The 23,991-nt window shown below is 39.3% G+C and overlaps 3 protein-coding genes across 3 annotated transcripts; 2 read left to right on the top strand and 1 right to left on the bottom strand.

The window, feature by feature from the left end:
- Positions 1-12,024: 12,024 nt before the first annotated feature.
- Positions 12,025-12,876, bottom strand: LOC138875588 (uncharacterized). The gene is made up of 2 exons (XM_070154429.1): positions 12,798-12,876; positions 12,025-12,602 (listed from the first exon to the last, which is right to left on the bottom strand). Exons 1-2 carry the CDS (start codon positions 12,874-12,876, stop codon positions 12,025-12,027), a joined length of 657 nt encoding a protein of 218 aa, XP_070010530.1.
- Positions 12,877-15,891: 3,015 nt separating this feature from the next.
- On the top strand, positions 15,892-16,434 carry LOC138875587 (uncharacterized). The gene has a single exon (XM_070154428.1). It carries the CDS (start codon positions 15,892-15,894, stop codon positions 16,432-16,434), a length of 543 nt encoding a protein of 180 aa, XP_070010529.1.
- Positions 16,435-17,509: 1,075 nt separating this feature from the next.
- On the top strand, positions 17,510-18,034 carry LOC138875586 (secreted RxLR effector protein 161-like). Its single transcript, XM_070154427.1, has one exon. It carries the CDS (start codon positions 17,510-17,512, stop codon positions 18,032-18,034), a length of 525 nt encoding a protein of 174 aa, XP_070010528.1.
- Positions 18,035-23,991: the final 5,957 nt, after the last annotated feature.

Genomic DNA, 23,991 nt, shown 5'->3' with positions numbered 1-23,991 from the left:
CACGCGGGGTTCTACCGGAGGTTTATAAAAGATTTTTCAAAGGTGGTAAACCCCTTGTGCAAGTTACTAGAAAAGGATGCAAAGTTTGTGTTCGATGAGGGTGTATGCAAGCATTTGAGCTCCTCAAACTTAAGTTGACCACTACCCCTATCATTACCGCACCAAATTGGAGCTTACCTTTCAAGCTCATGTGTGACGCAAGTGATGTTGCGGTTGGGGCTGTTTTGGGTCAAAGGGTTAACAAGATGTTTCATCTGGTGTAATACGCAAGCAAGACCATGAATGAGGCTCAAAGGAACTATATAGTCACCGAAAAAAGAGTTGTTGGCCATAGTGTTTGCAATGGAAAAGTTCCGGCCGTATCTTATGGGGGCCAAGGTCATAGTGCACACCGATCATGCCACTCTTAAGTACTTGATGACAAAGAAAGACTCCAAGGAAAGATTGATGTGATGGGTGTTACTACTTCAAGAGTTTGATCTAGAAATTGTGGACCGGAAAGGTAGTGAGAACCAAGTGGCGGACCACTTGTCCCGTTTGAAGGAGGAGGGGAGGCCTTGTGATGGCCTTGAGATCAATGATTCATTTCCCAACGAACAACTCCTTGCGGTGTCAATGAATGATATGCCATGGTTTGCCGATGTTACCAATTATCTTGTGACCGGAATAATCCCGTATGAGCTCTCTTCTAACCAAAGGAAGAAGTCAAGAGGGATAGTTTGGACTTTTATTGGGATGAGCCGTATTTTTCAAGATTGCACGGATGGTGTAATTCGTCGATGTGTCCCTGAGGAAGAACAATTGAGTATCTTAGAGGCTTGTCATTCCTCACCCTATGGTGGCCATCACGGTGGGGTGAAGACCGCCTCGAAAGTTCTTAGTTGCGGGTTCTATTGGCCAACCATGTTCAAAGATGCAGGTGATTTTGTGAAAAGGTGTGATGAATGCCAAAGAGCGGGTGGAATTTTCAAAAGGGATGAGATGCCTCCCAATACCATTCTTGAATTGGATATCTTTGATGTTTGGGGCATCGATTTCATGGGTCCATTTGTTAGCTCTTGTGGGAATACTTACATTCTTGTGGCGGTCGATTATGTCTCAAAGTGGGTTAAAGCCGTGGCTCTGCCCAACAATGAAGCCCGGAGTGTTGTTGCATTTCTTAAAAAGAGCATTTTCACAAGGTTTGGCACTCCTTGCGCGATTATTAGTGATGGGGGGTATCACTTTTGCAATAAAGCTTTTGACACGTTGCTTTCCAAGTACGTCAATCACAAGGTTTCTACCCCTTATCATCCCCAAGCAAGTGGTCAAGTGGAAGTCTCCAACAGGGAAATAAAAAGTATATTGTCAAAGACGGTCAATGATAATAGGACCGATTGGTCGAATAAGTTGGATAACACTCTATGGGCTTATCGGACGGCTTACAAGACTCCAATTGGTATGTCTCCGTATCAGTTGGTGTTTGGGAAAGCTTGCCATATTCCGGTTGAGTTAGAGTAAAAGGCCATGTGGGCTTTGAGGAAGTTGAATTTGGAATGGGATGTTGCAGCTAATCTTCGTGTTGAACAACTTAATGAACTTGATGAATTTAGATTCCATGCCTACTCCAATTCGTCCTTGTATAAGGACAAGATGAAGTTACTTCATGATAAATATGCTCATGGAAAGGAGTTCAAAGTTGGTGATTTAGTTCTCTTATTCAACTCTCGGTTACGTCTATTTCCGGGAAAGCTCAAGTCCAAATGGATTAGACCGTTTGAAGTTGTGTTTGTGGCACCTTTTGGTGCTCTTGACTTGAAAAACAAAAATGGTGAAGTCTTTAGAGTTAATGGGCACCGGGTCAAGCATTATCTTGGAAAGTTTGATGATAGCCATGTGGTCGCACTTCTTCATCCCAAATGATGTGGTGGTAACATGCATCATGTCGCGACGTTAAATCAGGCGCTTCTTGGAAGGCAACCCATGTGTTTTTCTTTTTGTTGTTTTCTTTGATTTTCTTTGTAGTATAGGATTGATTTTTGGGCTAACTGGTTGTGAGATGTTGCAAGGATTGTTTTGATGGAGTGCAAGACATAATAAAGAAATTGTTCAGTCTCTGAAGTTGCCAGTACGGCCGCACTACACTTTGTGCGGTCCGGTGAAGACCAAAGTGATACCTCTCTGAAGTTGGCCACTGCGGCCGCACTACATTTTGTGAGGATCCTGGTGGACCACTGCGATCGCGGTCTGCTTTGTGCGGACCACAGTGGGATAATTGGCCAAGTTTGATCATAATAGCTCAGTGCGGACCGCGGTCCATTTTGTACGGTCCGCACTAGTAGGTGAGAATGGGCCCCAGGGGTTTTTCTATAAATAGACCCCGAGGGCCTCCTTTTACCCTTTTCGCAAAATTGAACCTCAGAGACTTTAAATATTGTTCCTCTTCTTCTTTGATCGTAATTGCTTGATTGGCACTGTTTAACTTCACTTCATCTCATAATCTGGTAACATTACACTCATTTCTTCTTTGTTTAATTTTGTAATTTTGTTTAATTTCCATTTTTCTTAACTTCTGTTCTTCTTCCTCCCGTAATTAGTTTGATTTCTAGGTTAGATTAGTTTAAATGTTGATTCCTATGGACTTAGTAGTTTAATGGACTGGGTAATCGATTAGGGCCTCTAATTAGGTGGAAATATGACTTTAAAAGCAAAATCTCAAGCCCTAACTTAGTGCCACTTCTGGGCGCCCTGTGCAAACCGTGATCATTTTTGTGCGGTCCGCGGTGCCCCAGTGCGGTCCGCAGTACCACTTTGTGCGGACCGCACTAATAAACTTCTGAAAGATAACCCCTGGGTAGTGTGGCCACACTGCGGTCCGCACTGGGCTATTTTCTGAAACTGTCTACAATTCTTCATGCCTGATCTGCAACTCATTTTGTAACACTACTTTCAACTGCTGCAATGATATTAACGAGTTCGTTTGATTGTGCTTGCAGGCTATGGTTAAACAACAAGGAAAAGGTTCGAAACAACCTGGCAGAGGTGAATCCTCCTGGGGTGGAAAATAGAAAATGGTCAAACTCACTCCCTAAGATAGGAAAAACTTCAAAAACATGAGGAAGGCCCTAAAAGCGGCTGACAGAGCCATTGACATGTCGGGGAGTGAGTACGAGCCCTCTCGGGAGATCTCTTCAGACTCAGTCCTGGAATACATCCCGTATCTGGAGAGGGCCAGACATAGAGACACTCCTCCCTCTTCCTCCGATGCCCAAGCATCAGTGAACATTTCTTCTCGGTCGTTTGAGAGCTCAGGTGAAGGTAGTGGGGAATACTCCACCTCTCCCACATCTTCATTATCTGGGGAGGGTGCAGTAGGACGTGAGGATGATATACAGGGATATGAGGGAGTAGCTAAAGGTGGTGAGCCTCAAGTGGGAGGCGTTGCTAGAACTAGGAAACCCGAAGCTTGGGAAGATAGATTTGTAAGTGAGGTAGCATACCATAAGTTTCGGGAGTGGTGGCCAGTAAGGAGGTTGATACCGGAGCGGAGTTTCATTGACAATAATCTACTACCCCACAACCCCAACGTGCAGAGACAGTTCAGAACTAGAGTGGGTTGGGAGCATTTCTTAGATAACTGTGTGGACGCCAATGAGCATTTGGTCAAAGAGTTTTATTGTAATGTAGTCCACATCAAAAAGGGCTTTAAAGTGACCAAATTTCGTAATTTGAAAGTTTTGTTCGATGGGAAGTTAATTAATGAATACTTGGGCTTCGATAAGGTGGATGAGACTCTATATATGGTGAAGATAGAGATGGGCAAGAAGATCCGTCCATGGTTAACTCAGTACTTGTCAATCCGAGGTACCGTTCCTGATTGGTTGATAGTTGGGGTCAAAATATTGCGAAGGACCCTAAACTTTAAGGCGAGGGGTTGGGAGACCTTTGTTTGCAGCTGATTGGACCCGGCCATTCATGACTAGACCCTTCCTCTCCACCGGGTTGTTTTGGTTGCTTCTATTATGGCGGGGTACCCCATCAACGTGCGGAATGTGATGTCCAGAGTTATCACCATTGTGGGAGCAGAGCATGACCGGAACTACCCTTTCCCCAGCTTCCTTACTGAGTATTTCACAGATCTAGAGGTGGAGCTGAGGCCATATGACGTCAAGGTCAAGGCGACAGGCCCATTTTCCTGGTATAGCTTGAAGGGGAATGACAACCCCAAGGACAAGAACTACAAAGCCCCTACTTCTGGCCCAACTGGCCAGTCTAAAGAGCCAGTTGTGGTAGAGGTCCCTGCTGAGCCTACCTCCACTTCTGCTGACTTACCTCCTAGACCTTCCATATCTTCATCCATTCCTCCTGGCCCTTCCACATCAGCAGGCATGGAGATCCCATCTACCTGGGCATATCCCATTACTGCACACTGGCTGAGCCAGGCCCTGCTAAGTATAAACAACTGGATGTAGACTGCCTCATCCAAGTTGTCCACATTGACTACTACTGTAGAGGCTCAGTCGGCACCTCAGCCAACACAGGTCCCACAGTCGATAGAGCATGCTTTGAAGGAGATACTTAAGAACTAGAAGAATATCCTCACCACTTAGGATGCATTGGCCAAGGAAGTTGATTCACACAGCAAGGCTCTCAAGGAGCTTGCTCGGGAGCACAAGAAGCTTAGGAAGATATGGGCCTCCAAGGAGTCCGTGAAGGAGCTGTGGGCAGATGTTGATAGACAGAAGGCAGACCAACTGCCTTTAGACCTGTTGCTTGATGATCCAGTCCCAACAGCTCATCCACAGCTGGAGCAGACACAGAGGCCTCTGAAGAGGAGGAGGATTCCTAGAGAAGATGATGCTATCATCAAATTGGCGCACCCACCGGAGACTTCCTCCAGTCAGCCACCGGATGTACCAGTTCCATAGCCTGTCGAGGTCCAGGCCCCAGTCCCAGTAGCAGCAGAGCAGACCACCAAGAACTAGTCTGAGGTTCCTGAGCACATAGAGGACCTAGGGACCACCCATGATCCTATGCAGATAGACACGGCTTAGGGAGTCTTCTATATCCTTTTTCTCTATATTTTTGGTGTTTTGTTAGACTAGTTGGTATTGGGGATAATGCCAGTTTTCATTTAAGGGAGTGAGCCCTACATTTTTTTGGATGACTGTATATATTGATATTTATTTTATACTTTCTTGATTTTTCACATTTGGTTTGTGTATAATTTGATATTTAGTTACTTTTATCGCACTTTTTTATCTTTCTTTGGGACTGTATATAAAGTTACATCACATTGTATATATTCATCCCTTGTTGTATATTCAAACCCCCTATTGTATATATTCATTTTATTTTTTGCAAAAAAAAATTCGTTTTTAGCTTCTTATTTATGTTCGTAGTTTTTTGTTTTGTTTTGGACATTTTCAATAAGCCTTTGGTTTTTTAATACCACGGTTCTTTCCAAAGGTGGAGTGTTGTGTGAACCGGGTGGCTCTTCCCAATGATGGAAGGCGTGACAACCTTCTTAAGGGTTTGAGTCCATTTTTCTTTTTGTTTTAGTAGTTTGTAGTTAAGGGCACTTCAAGCAAAGCTTCACTTGGAACTAGCACATTTGCCTTTGATCCCATGGTCAAAGACAAACTGTTGTGTTTAGGATGGTGAAAGTCGTGACCATGAGACTCTTCTGTTGACCAATAATTATCAAGTATTTTTTCGGGACCATTGTGTGCTCAAATCGTATCTAAGGTCGTTGTGGGCTCCTGACTCTATATCTTTAGCAATCCCTTAGCTTGTGTGGTGAGTAATTGAATCCCGAGCCATTGGTCTAGAACTTGCCCTGAATGTTTGTTGAGGTGAAATCATAAGTGAATTTTGACTTGAGGCATGATTATAGGCTCTCCTTGATCCAAATGATAGTTTGAACAAATACATAGCCTACCAATGATATGATCCCTAGTTAACCCTTTTGAGCCTTAGACTTTCATCTTTCAAAAACCATGATACAAGCATATACTCGTTCTAAAAGATACCCTCTCTTGGCACCCCGATATTTCCTTTAGCACATGAAAAAAGTATAAGTTTGGGGGGAGAGACGAGGATGGCAACAAAGTGGTAAAAAGGCACAAAAAATGAAGAAAAGAAAAGGCAATGAAAAAGAAAGAAAAGCAAAAGACAAAAAGAATGATCAATGTGAAAAGGAATAAAGAGGGATTCAAGAAAAGCAAAAATGAAAGGTGTGGAAAAGTTGAAAAAGGAGAAAAGGTTTGAAAAGCATAAGAAAGAGTGACAATGTGTCTCTCTAATCCCTTAGAAAAGAAGTGAAATGACTCAAAGAGTCAAGAGAATGTTTGCCAAATGAATCAAAAGAAGTGCTTAAGGGAAGATGGAACCCACTTAGACCAAAACATTTGCTACCCTGAACCAAAAGCCTTCACAATGACTCCACAAAAGCCCTATATGATCTTGAGTTGAATGAAGCTTACATTAGTGGATACTCACATAAGGGGCAAGCATATAGTACCTAGAGCTGGACTTGTGACTTTTTCTTGAGAGAGATGAGTGAATTTCCATTAACCTTGGTTTGTGTGCCAATATTCTAAAAAGGTGAGGTTTGCTTAGGGAGAGTTGAGGATGTGTGAGTTTGGGTTCCACAATGACCAAAGTAATTGAGAGAGTTCTTTGATGTGTTGCGTCAACTCTTGATGTTCTTGTGTCGCACTTGATCCATGGTTTTTCAAAGGTTAAATGTTGTTAATGATTCATTTGTATTGAGGGCAATTGTTAGCCCCAATTGATGCTAGTTGAGGTTGCTTTAAGACAGCTGAAAATTTCTTGAATTTTCTCTTAAGGGGTGGGACTTATTTTGTTTGCTAGAGGACAAGCAAAAGCTTCAGTTTGGGGGAGTTGATAACTAGGGATTTTGACGCATTTTATGCTCCTTTTTGCTTGCGCTTTGATTATAAATTCATACAAAATAGTCCACAAGGCTCATAAGTTGTGCTTGATTGCAGGTTTGATCAACAAAGTGACAAGATGTCAAAGATCAGCTCAAAAGAAGTGAAACTTGCACAAGTACCAAAGACAAGACAAACTCAGGAAAAACAGGCCTAGTGCAGCCGCACTACACTTTGTGCAGTCCGCACTAGAGAGGATCAGAGACTTAACATTTCAGGCTTCGAAGCAATGCGACCGCACTACACATTGTGCGGTCCGCGGTGGACCTCTACGGCCGCACTCCTATTCTGTGCGGTCCGCAGAGACAAGGTCCAGAGAGATGCCAAGTTCAGAGGTTCAAGCCTGTGCGGTGCGTGGTCGAGTTTGTGCAGACCACGCTAGAAGCCTCCGCAGCCGCAGTACATTTTGTGCGGTCCGCGGTGCTTGGGTTCAAAGAGTCAAGATTTCAAGTTCAAGAGCCTAGTGCGGCCGCACACTATTTTGTGCGGTCCCCACTAACCCCGCCGGGGCAATTTTGTCCAGTTTTTCCAGCTTAGTATAAATAGAACTTTTTCCATTTTTATGGCATCAGATATTATCAGACGTTAGCTGCGCTCGTAAGAAGACTTTTCTTAGCCATTTTGGACATTTTTACTTAGTTTTTATCATTGAATCTTTGTATTTACCTTAGCAATTAATTAATATGACTTTATCTTCATCTATTTCTCTGTTTTTATCTTCAAGCATGAGTAGCTAGACCCATTAGATAAGGTTGTGGCTCAACCCTAGTGTGGGTAATTGATGGGTGTTGTGATTTAAGGTTAGATTGACTATGGGTGTTTGTTATTTGGGTCAATTTCATGGTTTAATCTATGAATTAGTGGTTGCAAACACTAGTTTGTGCTAAGTTGACTTGGATTCTTCTTGAGAAAAAGAGCTTAAGTCTCCGAAATTGACCCAACAAGGAATTGGGATGGACTCAAGAGAATTGATAGTCCCAATGAAAGGGTTAAACATCGAGAGAGTAATACCCGACTCGAACCCCAGTTCCTTGAGCAAATTTGCCTACCCTATTGGTCTTGGAAAAGTCAATTGGGCAAAATCACTCTCTCTACCGAGAGGTGTGAGAGTGGGTAAAATTGTGCAACGGTTATAGCATATTCCCCAATCATGTCAATCGTGCCTTAGGTTCAATTACCCGTCTTTTTCCCCTAGGAGGAGGCCACTACCCTAGTGCCTTTTAAACTATTAGATACAACTTGTAGCAATTTACTCGTAGTTAATCTAGTAGCAACTATAATTTGTAGTTTTATAATAGTAGAATATAAAGAAAACCCAAAAATGATTAGAAGTGATATTTGGAACAAATATGCAATTCCAACCTAAATATATACTCTACTCTATTTCTAGCTCTCTATGGAAATCGATCCCGGCCCACAAATCGGGTAAAAGCTATTGCAAACCTCTCTTACTACTTTTTAGTAGTGTGGAGTAGGCTGCGATCAAGCCACTTCTGCTAATGCTGATTGGGTGACATTACTGTCAATGGCTCTTGAAAGCCTTTTCATACACATGATGAACATGTATGGGGAGAGGAGGTCACCCTGCCTAATGCCCCTGGTGGGCATGAAAGGGGTAGTTTGCTCTCCATTGACAATTACAGAGATGGTGGAGGAGCTAACACATGACATGATGAGATTGATAATTGTGTTCGAGAATTTGAAACCATGGAGGGTTTGCTTAATGAAAGACCATTCAAGTCTATCAAAAGCCTTCTCCAGGTTAATTTTTAGGATCATATTACTGGATTTTCCCTTCATTTTCCCAAAGTAGGAGATGTACTCTTGGATTATGATGGCATTATCTGAAGATTTTCTATTGGAGAGGAAGTTGGTCAAGTTAGTCCCAATGATGTGGGGGAAGTAAGGCTTGATCCTATTGACAATAATTTTTGTTACTGTCTTGTAGGCAGTGTTGCACAAGCCTATGGGTCTGAAGTTTTTGATCATTATATCTTGAGGGCATTTTGGAATGAGGAATATAAGGGTTTCATTCATGACTAGGTACATAGTTGATGTGGAGAAACATTTTTTGCAGAAAAGAATGACATCTTTACCCACTATGTCCCAGTATTTTTGGTAGAAGAAAGGGTGAAGGCCATCTGGCCCAGGGGCTTTGAATGGCTTAAAGGAGAAGATGGCATTCTTAATTTCACTATCTCTTAGGGTCATTCCAATTTTTCTTTGCTGAGTCTGGGAGAGGCAGTGCCCTTGGATTTCAGTGGAAGATAAACAATTTTGAGAGTATAGGAGGGAGGAGGTATAGAGTTCTTGGAAGAACTTTGAGATTGCCTACTTGATCTCCCCTTCCTCAAACATCCACTGACCAAAGTCTTTTTGGAGGGAAAGGATTTTGTTCCTCCTTCTTCTATTTAGGGTGGATGTATGGAAGGATTTAATGTTGGCATCTCCATCAGAGAGCCATTGGATTCTGAACTTCATCTTCCAAAAATCTTCTTCCTTTTTTAAGATTGAGTTAAGTTTCTCAATGAAGTTGTTTTCCAAGATTTGTAAAGGGGTGCTGGTGGGATATAGGAAGGATTTCTGGATTCCTGCTATCCTTGCTAGCAACCTCTTTTTTTGTGGAATATATTTCCAAAGATATGCCTATTCCAATTGAGAGCATTAACCTTGAACAAGGAGGTGGAAGGGATTAGAGTAGAGTCAGGCTTGAAAGAGTCCCTCACTAGCTTTTGAAACATGGGGTGGTTGCACCACATTGATTCAAACCTGAAAGGTTTATTTGTGGGACTAGGATTGGTATTACTTAGATTGACAAGCATAGGGCAGTGATCAGACCGGGTCCTAGGAAGGTGAGTGGTGTTTGATTCAGGGCACTCTTTTAGCCAGTGGTTATTAGCCAAACATCTGTCAATTCTTTCAAGTATTAGATAGGTTCTTTTTTTATACCTCTTGTTGGACCAAGTATACTTGTTGCCTTTAAACTCTAGGTCTATAAGATGACAGTTGTTAATGCAATTCCAGAAGGAGTTGCTTTTGTGGGTGTTTATAGGGTTGCCTCCAAATTTTTCTTCTGCTTTAAGGACTTCATTAAAGTCCCCACCCACAAACCAACTTCCTTTCTGTGTTTTTGAGATGTCAACAAGACTATCCCAGAGTCCTCTTCTATCCTTAAAGTGGTTACTGGCATAAATTGCAGAAAAGAACTAGGGTGGGTTTAAGGGTAATACCTTGACCATGACATGGATACCCTGAGAGTTGACAGCTACCTCATCAACTTGGAGGGAATTTTCCCTCCACATAATCACTATGCCTCCATAGTGGCCAATAGCAGGGAACTAAATGTGCATGTCGAATTGAAGCTCCTCAGTAAGCTTTTTGTGGTCTGCCATTTTGGTCTCTAGGAGAACCAACATCATAGGCTTGTGTATCCCGACTATTTTAGAGCAGTGCCGTTTAAACTCCGCACTATTTTCCCCCTCTAAAATTCCATATTATGAAATTCATTAGAGGGTTCAGTGTTGGAGGGCTAGTGTTCGTTGATGCTTTCTTCCTACCCTAGGGTTGCATCACATCTCGTCCCCTATATTGAGATTGTTGGGATCTCATCACTGGAGTTTGGGTTAGTAGGGGTTTGAGAGTACCTTGGTTCAGGTGAGATGAGAAGTCCAATCTGTAACGAACTAGATTCGTTGGGCACAGTAGGATCAATGTCTCGCTGTGGTCTACGCTAAATTCCACCGCCCTTACTGCTTCCAGCCACAATGAGTCCACTCTCACTAGATTGTCGATTGGTATTGCTCTATGGTCCATTGGCGCCTCGTTGTTCCTCAGTATATCCAGGGCTATTGAAATTCCTTTGGAGATGTTCCCCAAAGGCGATTGAGGTGGTTGTTGCTGGGGGTGGTTGTGACTGTTTCTCCTGCTTTGAAGGTGAAGTTTTCTGGGTTGATTCCAGTTGGAATATTTTGAACTGGGGTGTTGCATAGGGATCCTCTACTGTGAGATCTGTGAAGAATAGGATACTGTTGAAGATCTGTTGAGTCATGTCTTGGATAGACAAGTCGTTGTTGATGTTCATGTTGGTTGGGTGGGTATGCTCCATGACTGACTGCCACATTTGATCTCTAAGCATCCCCAAGCCCCTGTTTAGGGCTTCTGCTATTACCCTTGCGAGATGGGCTGGGTTCTGAATAATTAGGGAGATCTGTTGCTCGCCCATTTGAAAATCATAGCTTAGGGCTTGTCCATAGAGTGTCAGCTCCAGCCATGATGTTGGTAGGTGGTCCGGTGGTGGTGGGGTGGAGGTTAGGAAGATTGGGGGTGGTGGTTTGGTTCCATTTTTGGGTTTCTTGTTCCTATCTGTTTTTGGGTTGGTAATAAAGGATGAAGTATTGGGGTAATCAAGCGTTTTTGACGGTTGTGAATTGGGATCAATAATCATGTTTATTGTTTTGGGGTTTGTGTCTGGCTTACTGGGAATAGGGTTAATTTGATATCCGGTTGAGTTGATGGGTTCTGTCAAATCACTGTAGATTTCTTGATTATACTGCTTTGGCTCTTGATCTTTCATGGAGGGATTTTTTCTAGTTGGTGTTGGTAGGGGAGATGTAGTGTTGTAGTGGTTATCATTGTGGTCTACCATAGGGTCTATTTTCCCTGTGGTGTATGGTGGCCCAGTCTGCCATTTTTGGTTTTTCTCTTGGTTTTTGGGGTGTGTTGACTTTGGTTGTGGGTTAGTGTCCATTTGATTTGGGTTAGTGGTCATGGGGTCCATCTTTGCATTTGTTAGAGTCATGGTCCCCGAATTGTAATTTGTGTGCATTTGGCCATTCCCTGGGTCCGCTTTCCGTTTAACACTTGTATTGGGCCGTTTTCTTCTGGGATGCCTAGTTGTATTTTGTTGCTCAACTTGTGGTCCCCTTGTGGAAGTGGGTTGGATCTGGTCCATTTCCTATAACGTATTAGATTTATTGGTGTAACGGAAAGTTTGTGTTTTAAGAAACTTACCGGATGTAGTATCGAACATTTTCACTTTGATGCCTTCTGGCTTTGTTGACGGTTTATCCTTTTTTGTCTTGTCCTTAGCTTAATTTTGCTTTGTGTTGAACTCTTTCTTACGCCTTCTGGGGAAAGAGACCACTTTCCATTCCTCTTCTTTCTCCTTGTTTGGTGTATGGCCTAGAACATCATTTTGCTTAGTATTTGAGAACTCTGGGCTTTCATGGTTTTGTGGTTGTTGTTGTCTTTGTCTGCGTAGCCATCCTTTCAAGATGTGCCCTATCCTTCCACAACCGGTGCATAGAACAATTTCTCCTTCATAGAGCACCAACTGTTTGTGGTCCCCTATTGTGACTGAGGTAGCAACCGGTGTTTCCAAGGGTATCTGTATGTATATCCTTGCATATCTTCCTCTGAGAGTGGCTGAGGTGCATGTATCAATTTTTAGGAGTTTTCCTAGTTTCCTGCCCACTTTTTCTAGGACTTCCTTGTCATAGAACTCGGTAGGTAGTTGTGGTAGCCTTACCCAAATTGCAGTGAAGGATAGAGTTGCTTCATGTGGGACAAATTTGGGTTCCCATCTTCTTACTGAAAGGAAATTCCCTGATATGAACCATGGTCCTTTTTGTATAGCTTTCACTAGATTCTCCTCTTTACCAAATTTGACTATGAAAAAATCTCATCCTAGGTCAATCAAGATTAACTGTTCGGATGGGTTCCATAAATCAGCTAGTTTAGATCGGACAAGGTAGTGTGGCATTTTTTTTTCAAACAGCTTTATGATAACTGAGTAACGCCATGGTTCATAGAGCCTGTTTTTATCCTCTTGAGAGAGTATTATAGGACCTATTGTTTTCTTGCCTTTTTCTTGTGTTAATGTGGATTGAATTTCTGTAGTGAAGTAGTCCGCTTGTGTAGTGCTTTGCTTATCAAGTAGCATTTCCTTGTAGGAGTGGATTGGGTTGCTTCTTCTTCTTCCATGACAGTGTCGTCCGGTAGTTCCGGTGGTATGTTGGGTGATTTGGGTGGGTTTTCCATTGGTTGTTTGTAGTGATGGATCAGAGTTTCTCTCACTAAATTTATATCTTTTTGATTTAGTAGAATATATATTCTCTAATTAATGATGTTGAAACACTATAGGAGTCTGAAAAATTAAATAATGTGTAACTGACCACTTAACAACTTATTTGAACCGTTATCCCACGTTTAGGGGAGTAATTTTAGGAGTTTATCAAATTAGTAATCTAATTAAAAAGTTAAAAGTTATAATAAATTGTATTTGCGAAATTTTCTGAAAATAATTGTAAATTCCTCATTTTTCTTAGCTGTTAAGGTATTTTGTACTTATTGGAGCACAGTATTTGCCTGAACTAATTTCAAAATCTTTAATCTGGGGTCTTAATGATATATTCAATATTTAAATACGATTATGAATAGAATTCTATTTAGAGTGAATGTCTATCTTGTAGAGAGTTTTACTTTGTGGCTAAGTCATTTTTTTCCTATAAATAGAGGGGTCTTGCCCCATTGTAAATCATCCCAAAACTCAATAAGAATTACTCTCTCTTACTCTGTAATATTGTTCTTCTACTTTTATTATTTTATTACACGTTATCAGCACAAGACTCTACCGTCTCAAGAAATCTAGAGCTGAAGTTTTTATTTTGTAACTGGCGAACTTCAACTCCAGAGCTGAAGTTTTTGTTTTTGTAACTGGCGAACTTCAGCTCTAGAGCTGAAGTTTTAGCCTATTTACACCGTGAGTTTAATCCTCCCCTTGTTCATAGGTATTTGTTTCTTTCACTTTTTCGCATTCTTGGTTTTCTCCTCAAATGATGATATACACGATTTTTGTTTGTAACAGAACTATTATTAAGTTCAAGTTATTGTAAAGTTCTACACCAAACTGATTATATTCTATATTTTCTGGTTGAAGAGATGTTCAAGCTAGTAGTATCCTTCTCGACGATAAATTTCAAGTAAGGCTGGGAAGTTTGAGCCTAATTGGTCAAACATATGGAATGGTGGTAGTATTAGAGAATTAATCATAGTGTCTTTCAGTTGTTAATAGAAGAAGAAGAAGAAGAAGAAGAAGAAGAAGAAGAAGAAGAAGAAGAGGAAGGAGGAGGAGGAGGAGGAGAAAGAGGAGGAGAAATGGGCTGAAGTTATTTAAAAACTGGGTACAGGTTAAAAAAATTTTAAAAAATGGGTATAGATTAAATGAGGGAGACCAAATAGGCGCCGCATGCAATTTTTACTTATTTGCACGTAGCAAACCTTGAGTAGTGTTTTTATGTTTGGTTAAGACTCTGCTAGTTCACAATTGTAGTATTGTTTTAATAATCCATATCAAATGAAGATTTTCCAAAAGTACTACTACCATATTAGGAATCCAGAAAAGGCAATAAGTAGCCAACTAATTTCTTTACTCGTTTTACAATCCAATCATACATGCTTACTTGTTCTGATTAATGGTGATTGGTGAACCGTGCGATATTCTGATGTGGCCTCTTCATTCCTCATGTTAAAGGAATTTTACATTTGTGCCAACTTGTATATTAATAAATAATAAGTTATGGAACTTAACAAAACAAATTGTACTAGTTTCAGTGTATATAAAAATTCATTTTGACATCAGTATCTTCTACAATTTAACCTTGGCACGAGGAAACTAATGATGCATGAGATTTTATTAAGAATTATTTGTTCGTTTAATTATTGAGAAGACTAAGAAAATATGGATATCTCTCAAATCAAACATGGATCAAAGTTTAATTGTAAAAATATTTATTTAGTTGATTCATGTACGACACATACAATATTCAAAGAGAAGAAATATTTTTCTCATTTAAGTATGTGTAAGTCAGATGTTACTACAATTTTTGGTAGTAGTAAATTAATTGAAGGCTCTGAAAGAGCTACTATAACTCTGCCTAAGGGAACAATACTTATCATAGAGAATGCAATTTTCTCCTCCAAGTCCAAGAGGAACTTGTTGAGTTTTAAAGATATCCGCCGAAACGGTTATCATATTGAGACAATAGATGAAAATAATCTTGAATACCTCATCATTACCAAGAATGTCTTTGGCCAAAAGAGGGTTATTGAGAGGTTCCCATCTTTATCTTATGGCCGGTATTGGACAAGTATTAGTGCAATTGAGGCACATTCTATTGTAAACCAAAAGGTTACTGGTTCCAATACTTTTGTACTTTGGCATGATCGATTGGGACACCATGGATCAATTATGATGAGACGGATTATAGAAAACTCAAATGAGAATCCATTAAAGAATTTAAAGATTCTTTTAAATAATAAATTTTCTTGCACTTCTTGTTATCAAGGCAAGTTAATTATTAGACTATCACCAACAAAGGTTGGGATTAAATCCCCTGCCTTTTCGGAACGTATACAAGGGGACATTTGTGGACCTATTCACCCACCTAATGGATCATTTAGATATTTTATGGTCTTAATAGATGCATCTTCAAGATGGTCTCATGTGAGCCTATTGTCATCTCGCAACCTCGCGTTTGCAAAATTAATGGCACAAATAATTCGATTACGGGCACAATTTCCTAATAATCCATTTAAGTCTATTAGACTTGATAATGCTGTTGTGTTTTAATCCCAAGCATTTAATGATTATTGCTTATCAATTGGGATAAAAGTGGAATATCCTATAGCTCATGTTCACACTCAAAATGACCTTGCAGAGTTTTTAATTAAACGTGTGCAATTGATAGCAAGACTGTTACTCATGAAAACTAAGCTGCCCACTTCTGTTTGGGGTCATTCCATTTTGCATGCAGCAATGCTAGTTCGTCTCAGACCGATAAATTATCATAAATATTCCCCGTTGCAATTAGTTTTGGGTCATAAAACTAATATATCTCATTTAAGAATTTTTGGATGCGCAGTATATGTGCCTGTAGCACCGCCATATCGCACCAGGATGGGTCCCCAAAGAAGGTTAGGAATATATGTTGGGTTTGAATCTCCCTCCATTATTCGCTACCTCAAAACATTAACGGGGGATTTGTTTACTGCACAATTTGCAGACTGTCGATTCGATGAGACACTTTTCCCAAAATTAGGGGGAGAAGTTGGTGAAACCAAATGGAAAATTTTGTGGAAAAATCTATTATTGTCTCATCTTGATCCACGTGCCTCTATTTGTGAAAATGAGGTGCAAAAGATTATCCATTTGCAGAGAATAGCAAATCAAATGCCAGACACATTTACGGATCTAAAAAGGATAACAAAATCACATATCCCTGCAGAGAATGTTCCAATCTGTATTGATGTCCCTGTTGGACAATCTTCTAGTGTCATAGCTAATGAGTCAAAAGCATGGCTAAAACGTGGCAGACCATTAGGTTCCAAAGATCGAAATCCTAGAAAAAGGAAAACAAATTATCAAAATGACACTACGAAAGAATCTCATGAAGAAATCCAAGATTTAATAAATTATGAGATTCATGAGGAAACCACTTAGCCCGAGACTCAAGAAAATAAGGAACTATCAATAAACCCAATCAATATTGAGACATATTTGAATCGATTGGATATAGTGGTGGATTATGTCTTTGCATATAATGTTGCATCTAGAATTATGCAAGATAGTGAGGACCTTGAACCTCAATCTGTTACAAAATGTCGACAAAGGCGTGATTGTCCAAAATGGCAAAAAGCAATCCAATCAAAGTTGAATTCACTTGCGAAACGTGAAGTTTTTGGGCCTGTAGTCCAAACGCCTAATGGTGTTAATCCTGTTGGTTATAAATGGGTCTTTGTACGCAAGAGGAATGAGAAAAATGAGGTACAAAGATATAAGACACGCCTTGTTGCAGAAGGATTTTCACAAAGGCCTGGTATCGATTATGAAGAGACATATTCACCCGTTATGGATGCTATAACATTTCGTTATCTCATTAGTTTTGCTGTCTATGAAAAGCTTGACATGCGTTTAATGTATGTGGTTACAGCATACCTTTATGGCTCACTTGATAATGAGATATACATGAAAATTTTCGAGGGATTTAAAATTCCTAACACACATAATTCTAAGTCCCGGGAAATGTTTTTAACATATAAGATCTTTATATGGTCTAAAGCAATCAGGACGAATGTGGTATAATCGTCTTAGTGAGTATTTATTAAAGGAAGGCTATATAAATGATGCCATTTGCCCATGTATTTTTATAAAGAAAACAACATCGGAATTTGTTGTACTTGCCGTATATGTTGATGACATAAACTTTATTGGAACTCCTATAGAACTCCAAAAGGCAATTGATTATTTAAAGAAGGAATTAGAGATGAAAGATCTCGGAAAGACAAAATTATGTCTTGGTTTGCAAATTGAACATTTGGCAAACGGAATTTTTATTCATCAATCTGCCTATATAGAAAAGATATTGAAACGGTTTTACATGGATGGAGCACATCCATTAAGTACTCTGATGGTTGTTCGATCACTTGATGTGAATAAGGATCCATTCTGACCTCAAGAAGAGAATGAAGAGCTACTTTGTCCTGAAGTACCATATCTTAGTGCAATTGGTTCACTAATGTATCTTGCTAATGCTACAAGGCCTGACATAACTTTTTCAGTTAATGTCTTAGCAAGATATAGCTCTGCTCCCACAAGTAGACATTGGAATGGAATCAAACACATATTACAGTATCTAAAAGGAACTACCGATATGGGCTTATTTTATGGCAATAATTGCAGTCCCGATCTTGTTGGTTATGCCGATGCTGGGTATTCATCTGACCCACACAAGGCTCGATCTCAAACAGGTTATGTGTTTACCTGTGGAGACACTGCCATATCTTGGCGATCCACTAAGCAATCAATTGTGGCTATTTCATCTAATCATGCTGAGATAATTGCTATTCATGAAGCAAGTCGAGAATGTATGTGGTTAAGGTCTATAATACATCTTATTCAAGACAAATGTGGTTTGAAGTGTGACAAACTACCCACGATTTTGTATGAAGACAATGCAGCATGCATAGCCCAATTGAAGGGAGGATTCATAAAAGGAGATAGGACAAAGCACATTTTACCGAAGTTATTTTTTCACGCATGATCTTCAAAATAATGGTGATTTCAATGTGCAACAGATTCGTTAAAGTGATAATATGACTGATTTGTTCACGAAATCTCTACCGACGTCAACCTTCAAGAAGCTAATATACAAGATTGGAATGCGAAGGCTCAAGGATATTAAATGATGCTCTCATCAGGGGGAGTTTAATGCGCGTTGCACTCTTTTTTCCTTACAAGGTTTTGTCCCACTGGGTTTTCCTTGCAAGGTTTTTAACGAGGCAACCAAAAAACGTATTGTTAGATATGTGTACTCTTTTTCCTTTACTAGATCTTTTGCCCATTGAGTTTTATTTTAGTTAAGATTTTAACGAGACACATTACTTATTGAGTAGACATTCAAGGGGGAGTGTTATGAATAGAATTTTATTTAGAGTGAATGTCTATCTTGTAGAGTGTTTTACTTTGTGGCTAAGTCGTTTTTCCCCTATAAATAGAGGGGTCTTACCCCATTGTAAATCTTCCCAAAATTCAATAAAAATTACTCTCTCTTTCTCTGCAATATTATTTTTCTACTTTTATTGTTTTATTACAAATATATATTTGTCAGTTTATAGATTTTTTTTTCTTTTGACGGGAACTTGTCAACTCCTTCATTGATTAACTTTTGCTATAACTCGGCTTCCATTATATTGGGTAGGCCCGTATCCATTGCATTTTCTTTTTTGATTTTTCATCTCGCGTCCAACAGCTTCATTGAGGTTTCATTATCCCTTAGTTACTGTTGATTAACATTTTTATAACTATTTTTACCATTTTATAAAAGTTATGCAAAAACAAATAAATTCTATCATCTATTTTGTTAAAATAAAGGGAAATAGTGTCAAGGTTTTATCGAATCTTCTTGATGTCAATTGATTGCATTCTTATTACTTAGATTGCCCCTTTCTTTTCTAGCTATCCCGGGTATTGATTATTATTATGTTATTAAGTGTCCAACTAATTAACACTTGTGTGCTTGTAAATGTCATCCCTAATCTCTATTCTACATATCCTTTATTTGTGTTTCCCCATCGGTCTTCATAGTGTTCTTGGGGTTGGTTAAATTCATAATCCGTTCCTTGAATCTTCGTGGATCAATTCGTATCATCAGTATCCAAGGGGGTATGCTCTTATTAACTAAAAATTAACATTGTTAAGTGAAAATGTAATTTTTCTTTTTGCACTTTATCTTGGAGTTAGGGCATTACTTGTATATAGTGGCGGAGCCAGAATTTTCGTTAAGGGGTGTCAAAATATATAAAAGTAAACATACCAAGAAATTAAGGAGAGTCAATACATAGTATATATACATATAATTTATTTTTTTAGCTACCTACATACTATATTTTTCCCGCAAAGGGGTGTCATTTGACACCCCTTCGTATAAGGTGGCTCCGCCACTGCTTGTATAAGTCAAACATCGTTAAGGAAAAACAAGCATAATCGGACAACTAAGGTTGAAAAAATATACTTTGTCATGTGTTGGTGTTAATGCATTTTAATATTAAATTACACTTTTCTCGTGAGATAGTGGTTATAAGTTGGCAAGAAAGTGGTCATTACTTTGTGTAACTCATGAAACCACTAATGTCATGATCTACCACTAATTACCCACTAAAATTTAAATTTTGTAATCATTCTACAATTTTATTATCCACTACCTTATTATTTATTTTATAGGAGAGATTTTATACCTATAAATAGTGGTGGTTCTTCCTTGTGTTTGATATGAAAAAGATGGTAATGTATACGGAAAAAGTGAACTTGGTGGAGCTTTGGACTTAACAACTTGCCGAAAGTTTGTTCGAGTCATATGACGTTGTCGGGCTGTTGTATCCTGGAGGGGACAAGTCAAGAGTTATTACTGCTGGACCGGTGAAGATGCTACCGCAGTGGACTTGAATCTCCTTAAAGAGAGCGAGATATCCACGCCTCAGTCTGAAGATATTTTATTTTTTTTCATTTTATTTTTCAATTGTAATTGTATTTTCACCAACAATTTTAAGGAGATTCAATTTTTATGCAGTTGAAAAAATAGCGGATATCAAGATAGAAGTTCACTCTTTTTATGAGATGGAAAGGCAAAATCTTTTTTACTTGTTTAGCTCAAGCGGAGGAAAGGTAAAGCAATTTTTACCTTATATTTTTATGACTCTATAATTATATTATTTATGATTATGAATTTTAATAATTCTAGAAATAGTGGAGATAAAATAAATAAAATATTTTGAGAATAGTGGGGGTAAAATAAATAAAGTATTCTAGCATGAAAATTTTGAATATTAAATTATTAAGGCACAAGTGAAATTTGATTAAATCAAAAAGTGTGAGGGGTGAATCTATCACAAGTCTTGGAATAATTCACATGTTATTATTTGCCTCTATATTGATGATTTATTAATATTTGGTTAACATGAATATAATTGGAGAAACTAAAAGCATGCTTAGCAGCCATTTTGAAATGAAAGATTTGAGTGAGGCAAATTTCATTATTGGATGAAAATTACTAGAACATGTGACAGAATTTTTCTTGACTAGTCACATTATGTTGAGAAAATTTTGAAAAAATATAATTTATTAATTGCAAACATATTGTAACTCTTTTTGATTTAAGCGTTCAGTTATTTCCTTTACAAAGTGTCAATGATGCGATGAATCAAAAGGAATATGTTACGACCCGGATATTTCACCCTCGGAAGTCGTGATGGCACCAACTAGTGAAAGCTAGGAAAGCCAATCATTTGAATTATTTACCTTTTTCCCATTTTTAATTCTTTAACAATTAAGGGCCAACGTTATATAAACAGCGAAAATTAAAAACGGAAGACTGAAATGAAATATATTAATAAAGATGTCAATACCAATCCATATGTAAACTACCCAAGACTGGTGTCACAATTTCACAGACTGTGTAGGAATGCTACAAATAAAGGTCTGAAAGAGTTATTACAATACTGTCTCTGAATTACATAAAAGAAACAAAATAAAAAGATAGAAGGAGACGCCAAGGCCTGCGGACGCCTGTAGGACTACCTTATATCTCCGAATGGACTGAAGGCAGCAACACAAAGCTAAGATTCAAAAGTTGTTACACCGGGATCTACACACAGTGAAGAATGTAGTATCAGCACAACCGAACCCATGTGTTGGTAAGTGCCTAGCCTAACCTCGGCGAAGTAGTGACGAGGCTAGGACCAGATTACCAAATAAACCTATGTAGTTAAATCATATACAGGAAAAAATAAAAGCAGAAATGTATAGTTAAGGATGGGAGAGGGGAAACATTCTACGGGGACATCGAATAATAACAGAAGAACAACAAGTAAATATAAGGATCACCACAGTTCAATTGAAGATAGGAAGGGGGAATCATGGTGCGGGGTACAACAAATATCAACAAAAACCCAACAATTAAATGTAGAGAAACCATAACTCAGTTATCAATAAAAATCAGAAAATCAAAGACAAGTGCACAGCATCACCCTCCGTGCTTTAACACTCTCTCACAAATAACATGCACGGCATCACCCTTCGTACTTTAACACTCTCTCACAAATATCACGCACGACATCATCCTTCGTGCTTTACACTCTTCCTCACCCAAGCAACAATCACAAAGCAATTTGGGCAAGGGAATCAATAACATCACAATAAAATCAAGTAACAACAGAAAATCAGTAAATAAACGTAAAGAACACCATAACTCAATTATTGGCAAGAATCAGGAAAATCAAGGACAAGTGCACGGCAACACCCTTCGTGCTTTTACTCTCGTCCTCACCATAAAATCAATATAAATGGCACGGAATTGCACATCGTGCGGTACGGCATCACCCTTCGTGCTTTTACACTCTTACTCACAAAATCATACACGACATCACTCTTCGTGCTTTAACACTCTCTTACCAAAACAATGCACGACATCACCCTTTGTGCTTTAACACTCTCTTACTAAAACAATGCATGGCATCACTCTTCGTGCTTTAACACTCTTCCTCACCCAAATAACAATAACAAGCAATAAGGTCAAGGAAATAAATAAAATCACAATAAAATCCCGGCAAGGTAACAATAGTACAATAATCAAATCCCGCCAAGGGAGATAGCATTAAAAGCAACAACGTCCTGACAAGTGAGACAATATAATAATCCTATTCTCTTTTTCACATTTACATCACAACTCACTTCACAACTTGAGCAATGCTCTATAAGGTTCAATTGTCAATTAAACTTTCACAAAAGTTTACAACTTGAGGCAACGCTCTTCAATATTCAAATACCAATATTACTTCCACAAGCTTTGCTCAACAATAGAAATCATCACATAAGGCATGAACAATACAAACAGAGTCACATTATCATAGTATAAGACTCAGGGGCATGCTTGACACCAAGGTATAGATACTCGTCACCATGACTATACGTCGTACTCAACAAATAACACATAGCAAATAGAACACAACTTAATCCCTCAAGCTAAAGTTAGACCAAACACTTACCTCAAACTTCCACGGCGAACTCAAGCCTCAAACACTGCCTTTTCCTTTAGAATCCAAAAAGTCAAAAATTGACCCCGGGCCCGCTTGGTCAAAACTCGAGATTCGGACTAAAACCTGATCACCCATTCACCCACGAGCCCGAATATGCAATTAGTTTCGAAATCCGACCCCAAAACTAGGTCTAAATTCCAATTATTCAAAAAGGCCTAAATCTACCCAAAATCCCAAATTCTACCATGGAAGAACAATATTTAGGCCTAGAAATCTAATGAGTGTTGATGGAAAATGAAAGAGATGGGTTGAGGAACACATACCTATGATGGGCGACAGTGTTCATCGCATTCGCGAGGACACTGTCGCGATCGCGAAGAGCTGCCATAAGTGGACTTACGTGATCGCGAGTCCTCCTATGCGTTCGCAAAGGGTTGGCCCCCTGACCCTCGCGTTCGCGGACCAGAGTATGCGTTCGTGTAGAAGAACGACCACATACCAGACCAGCCCCCATTTTACACTACGCGTTCACGGGGCAAGGGTCGTGTTCGCATAGAGAAGCCCCCTAGTGCTCCTCGTTCATGTCCTTTTCTTCGCGTTCGCATAGAACAAGTTCACCCCACTCCCAATTTCCCTTTCGTGATCACGTGTTAGGCTTTACGATCGCAAAGCACAGAATGTCAGTGCATCAGAGACATCATTTCTGCAACTTTTCCTAAGTATAAAAATCTTCCGAGACCTATCCGAAACTCACCCGAGCCTTTGGGGCTCCAAACCAAACATGCATACTTACTCAAAAAATATCATATGGACTTACTCATGCGATCAAATTGCCAAATTAACAGCTTTAATAACGAATTTAGCATCAAAATCAAAGAAGAATCTCAAGAACACTTAAGTTTCAAATTTCACAACCGATGGTCCGATTCACGTCATTTCAAGTCCGTTTCTTATAAAATTTTATAGGCTCAACTTAAATCATATATAAGATCTTTACCGGGCTCCGAAACCAAAATACGGGCCCGATACCATCAAATTCAATTACATTCAAATTTCCAAAAACTCTAAAATTTTAGTTAAATAATTTTCTTCAAAAATTTATTTCTCGGGTTTGGGACCTCGGAACTCAATTTCGGGCATATGCCCAAATTCCATATTTTCCTACGGACCCTCCGGGACCGTCAAATCATAGTTCTGGGTCCGTTTACCCAAAATGTTGACCAAAGTCAACTTAAATTAAATTTTAAAGGCCAAATTAATATTCTTATCACATTTCCACATAAAAGCAATTCGGATATACGCCCGGACCGTGCACGCAAATCGAAGTAAGGAAAAAGAAGGCTTCTAAGGCCTTGGAAAACAGAATTTACTCGTAAATCAAGTGATGACCTTTTGGGTCATCACATCCTCCACCTCCAAAACAACCATTCATTCTCGAACGGACATAAGAAATAAGTACCTGAGTCGG

This window comes from Nicotiana sylvestris, chromosome 8 (genome assembly GCF_000393655.2).
Source record: "Nicotiana sylvestris chromosome 8, ASM39365v2, whole genome shotgun sequence".
Lineage (NCBI taxonomy): Eukaryota > Viridiplantae > Streptophyta > Magnoliopsida > Solanales > Solanaceae > Nicotiana > Nicotiana sylvestris.
Note: the sequence above shows the minus strand (reverse complement) of the source record. Positions and strands in the feature narration are given on the sequence as shown.

Coding starts and splice junctions, on each gene's coding strand:
- LOC138875588 (XM_070154429.1), bottom strand. CDS start 12,876: ATGCTACTTGATAAGCAAAGCACTACACAAGCGGACTACTTCACTACA. Junction 12,603..12,797: donor CACATTAACACAAGAAAAAG/GCAAGAAAACAA, acceptor ATTTTTTCATAG/TCAAATTTGGTAAAGAGGAG.
- LOC138875587 (XM_070154428.1), top strand. CDS start 15,892: ATGGGTCCCCAAAGAAGGTTAGGAATATATGTTGGGTTTGAATCTCCC.
- LOC138875586 (XM_070154427.1), top strand. CDS start 17,510: ATGTATCTTGCTAATGCTACAAGGCCTGACATAACTTTTTCAGTTAAT.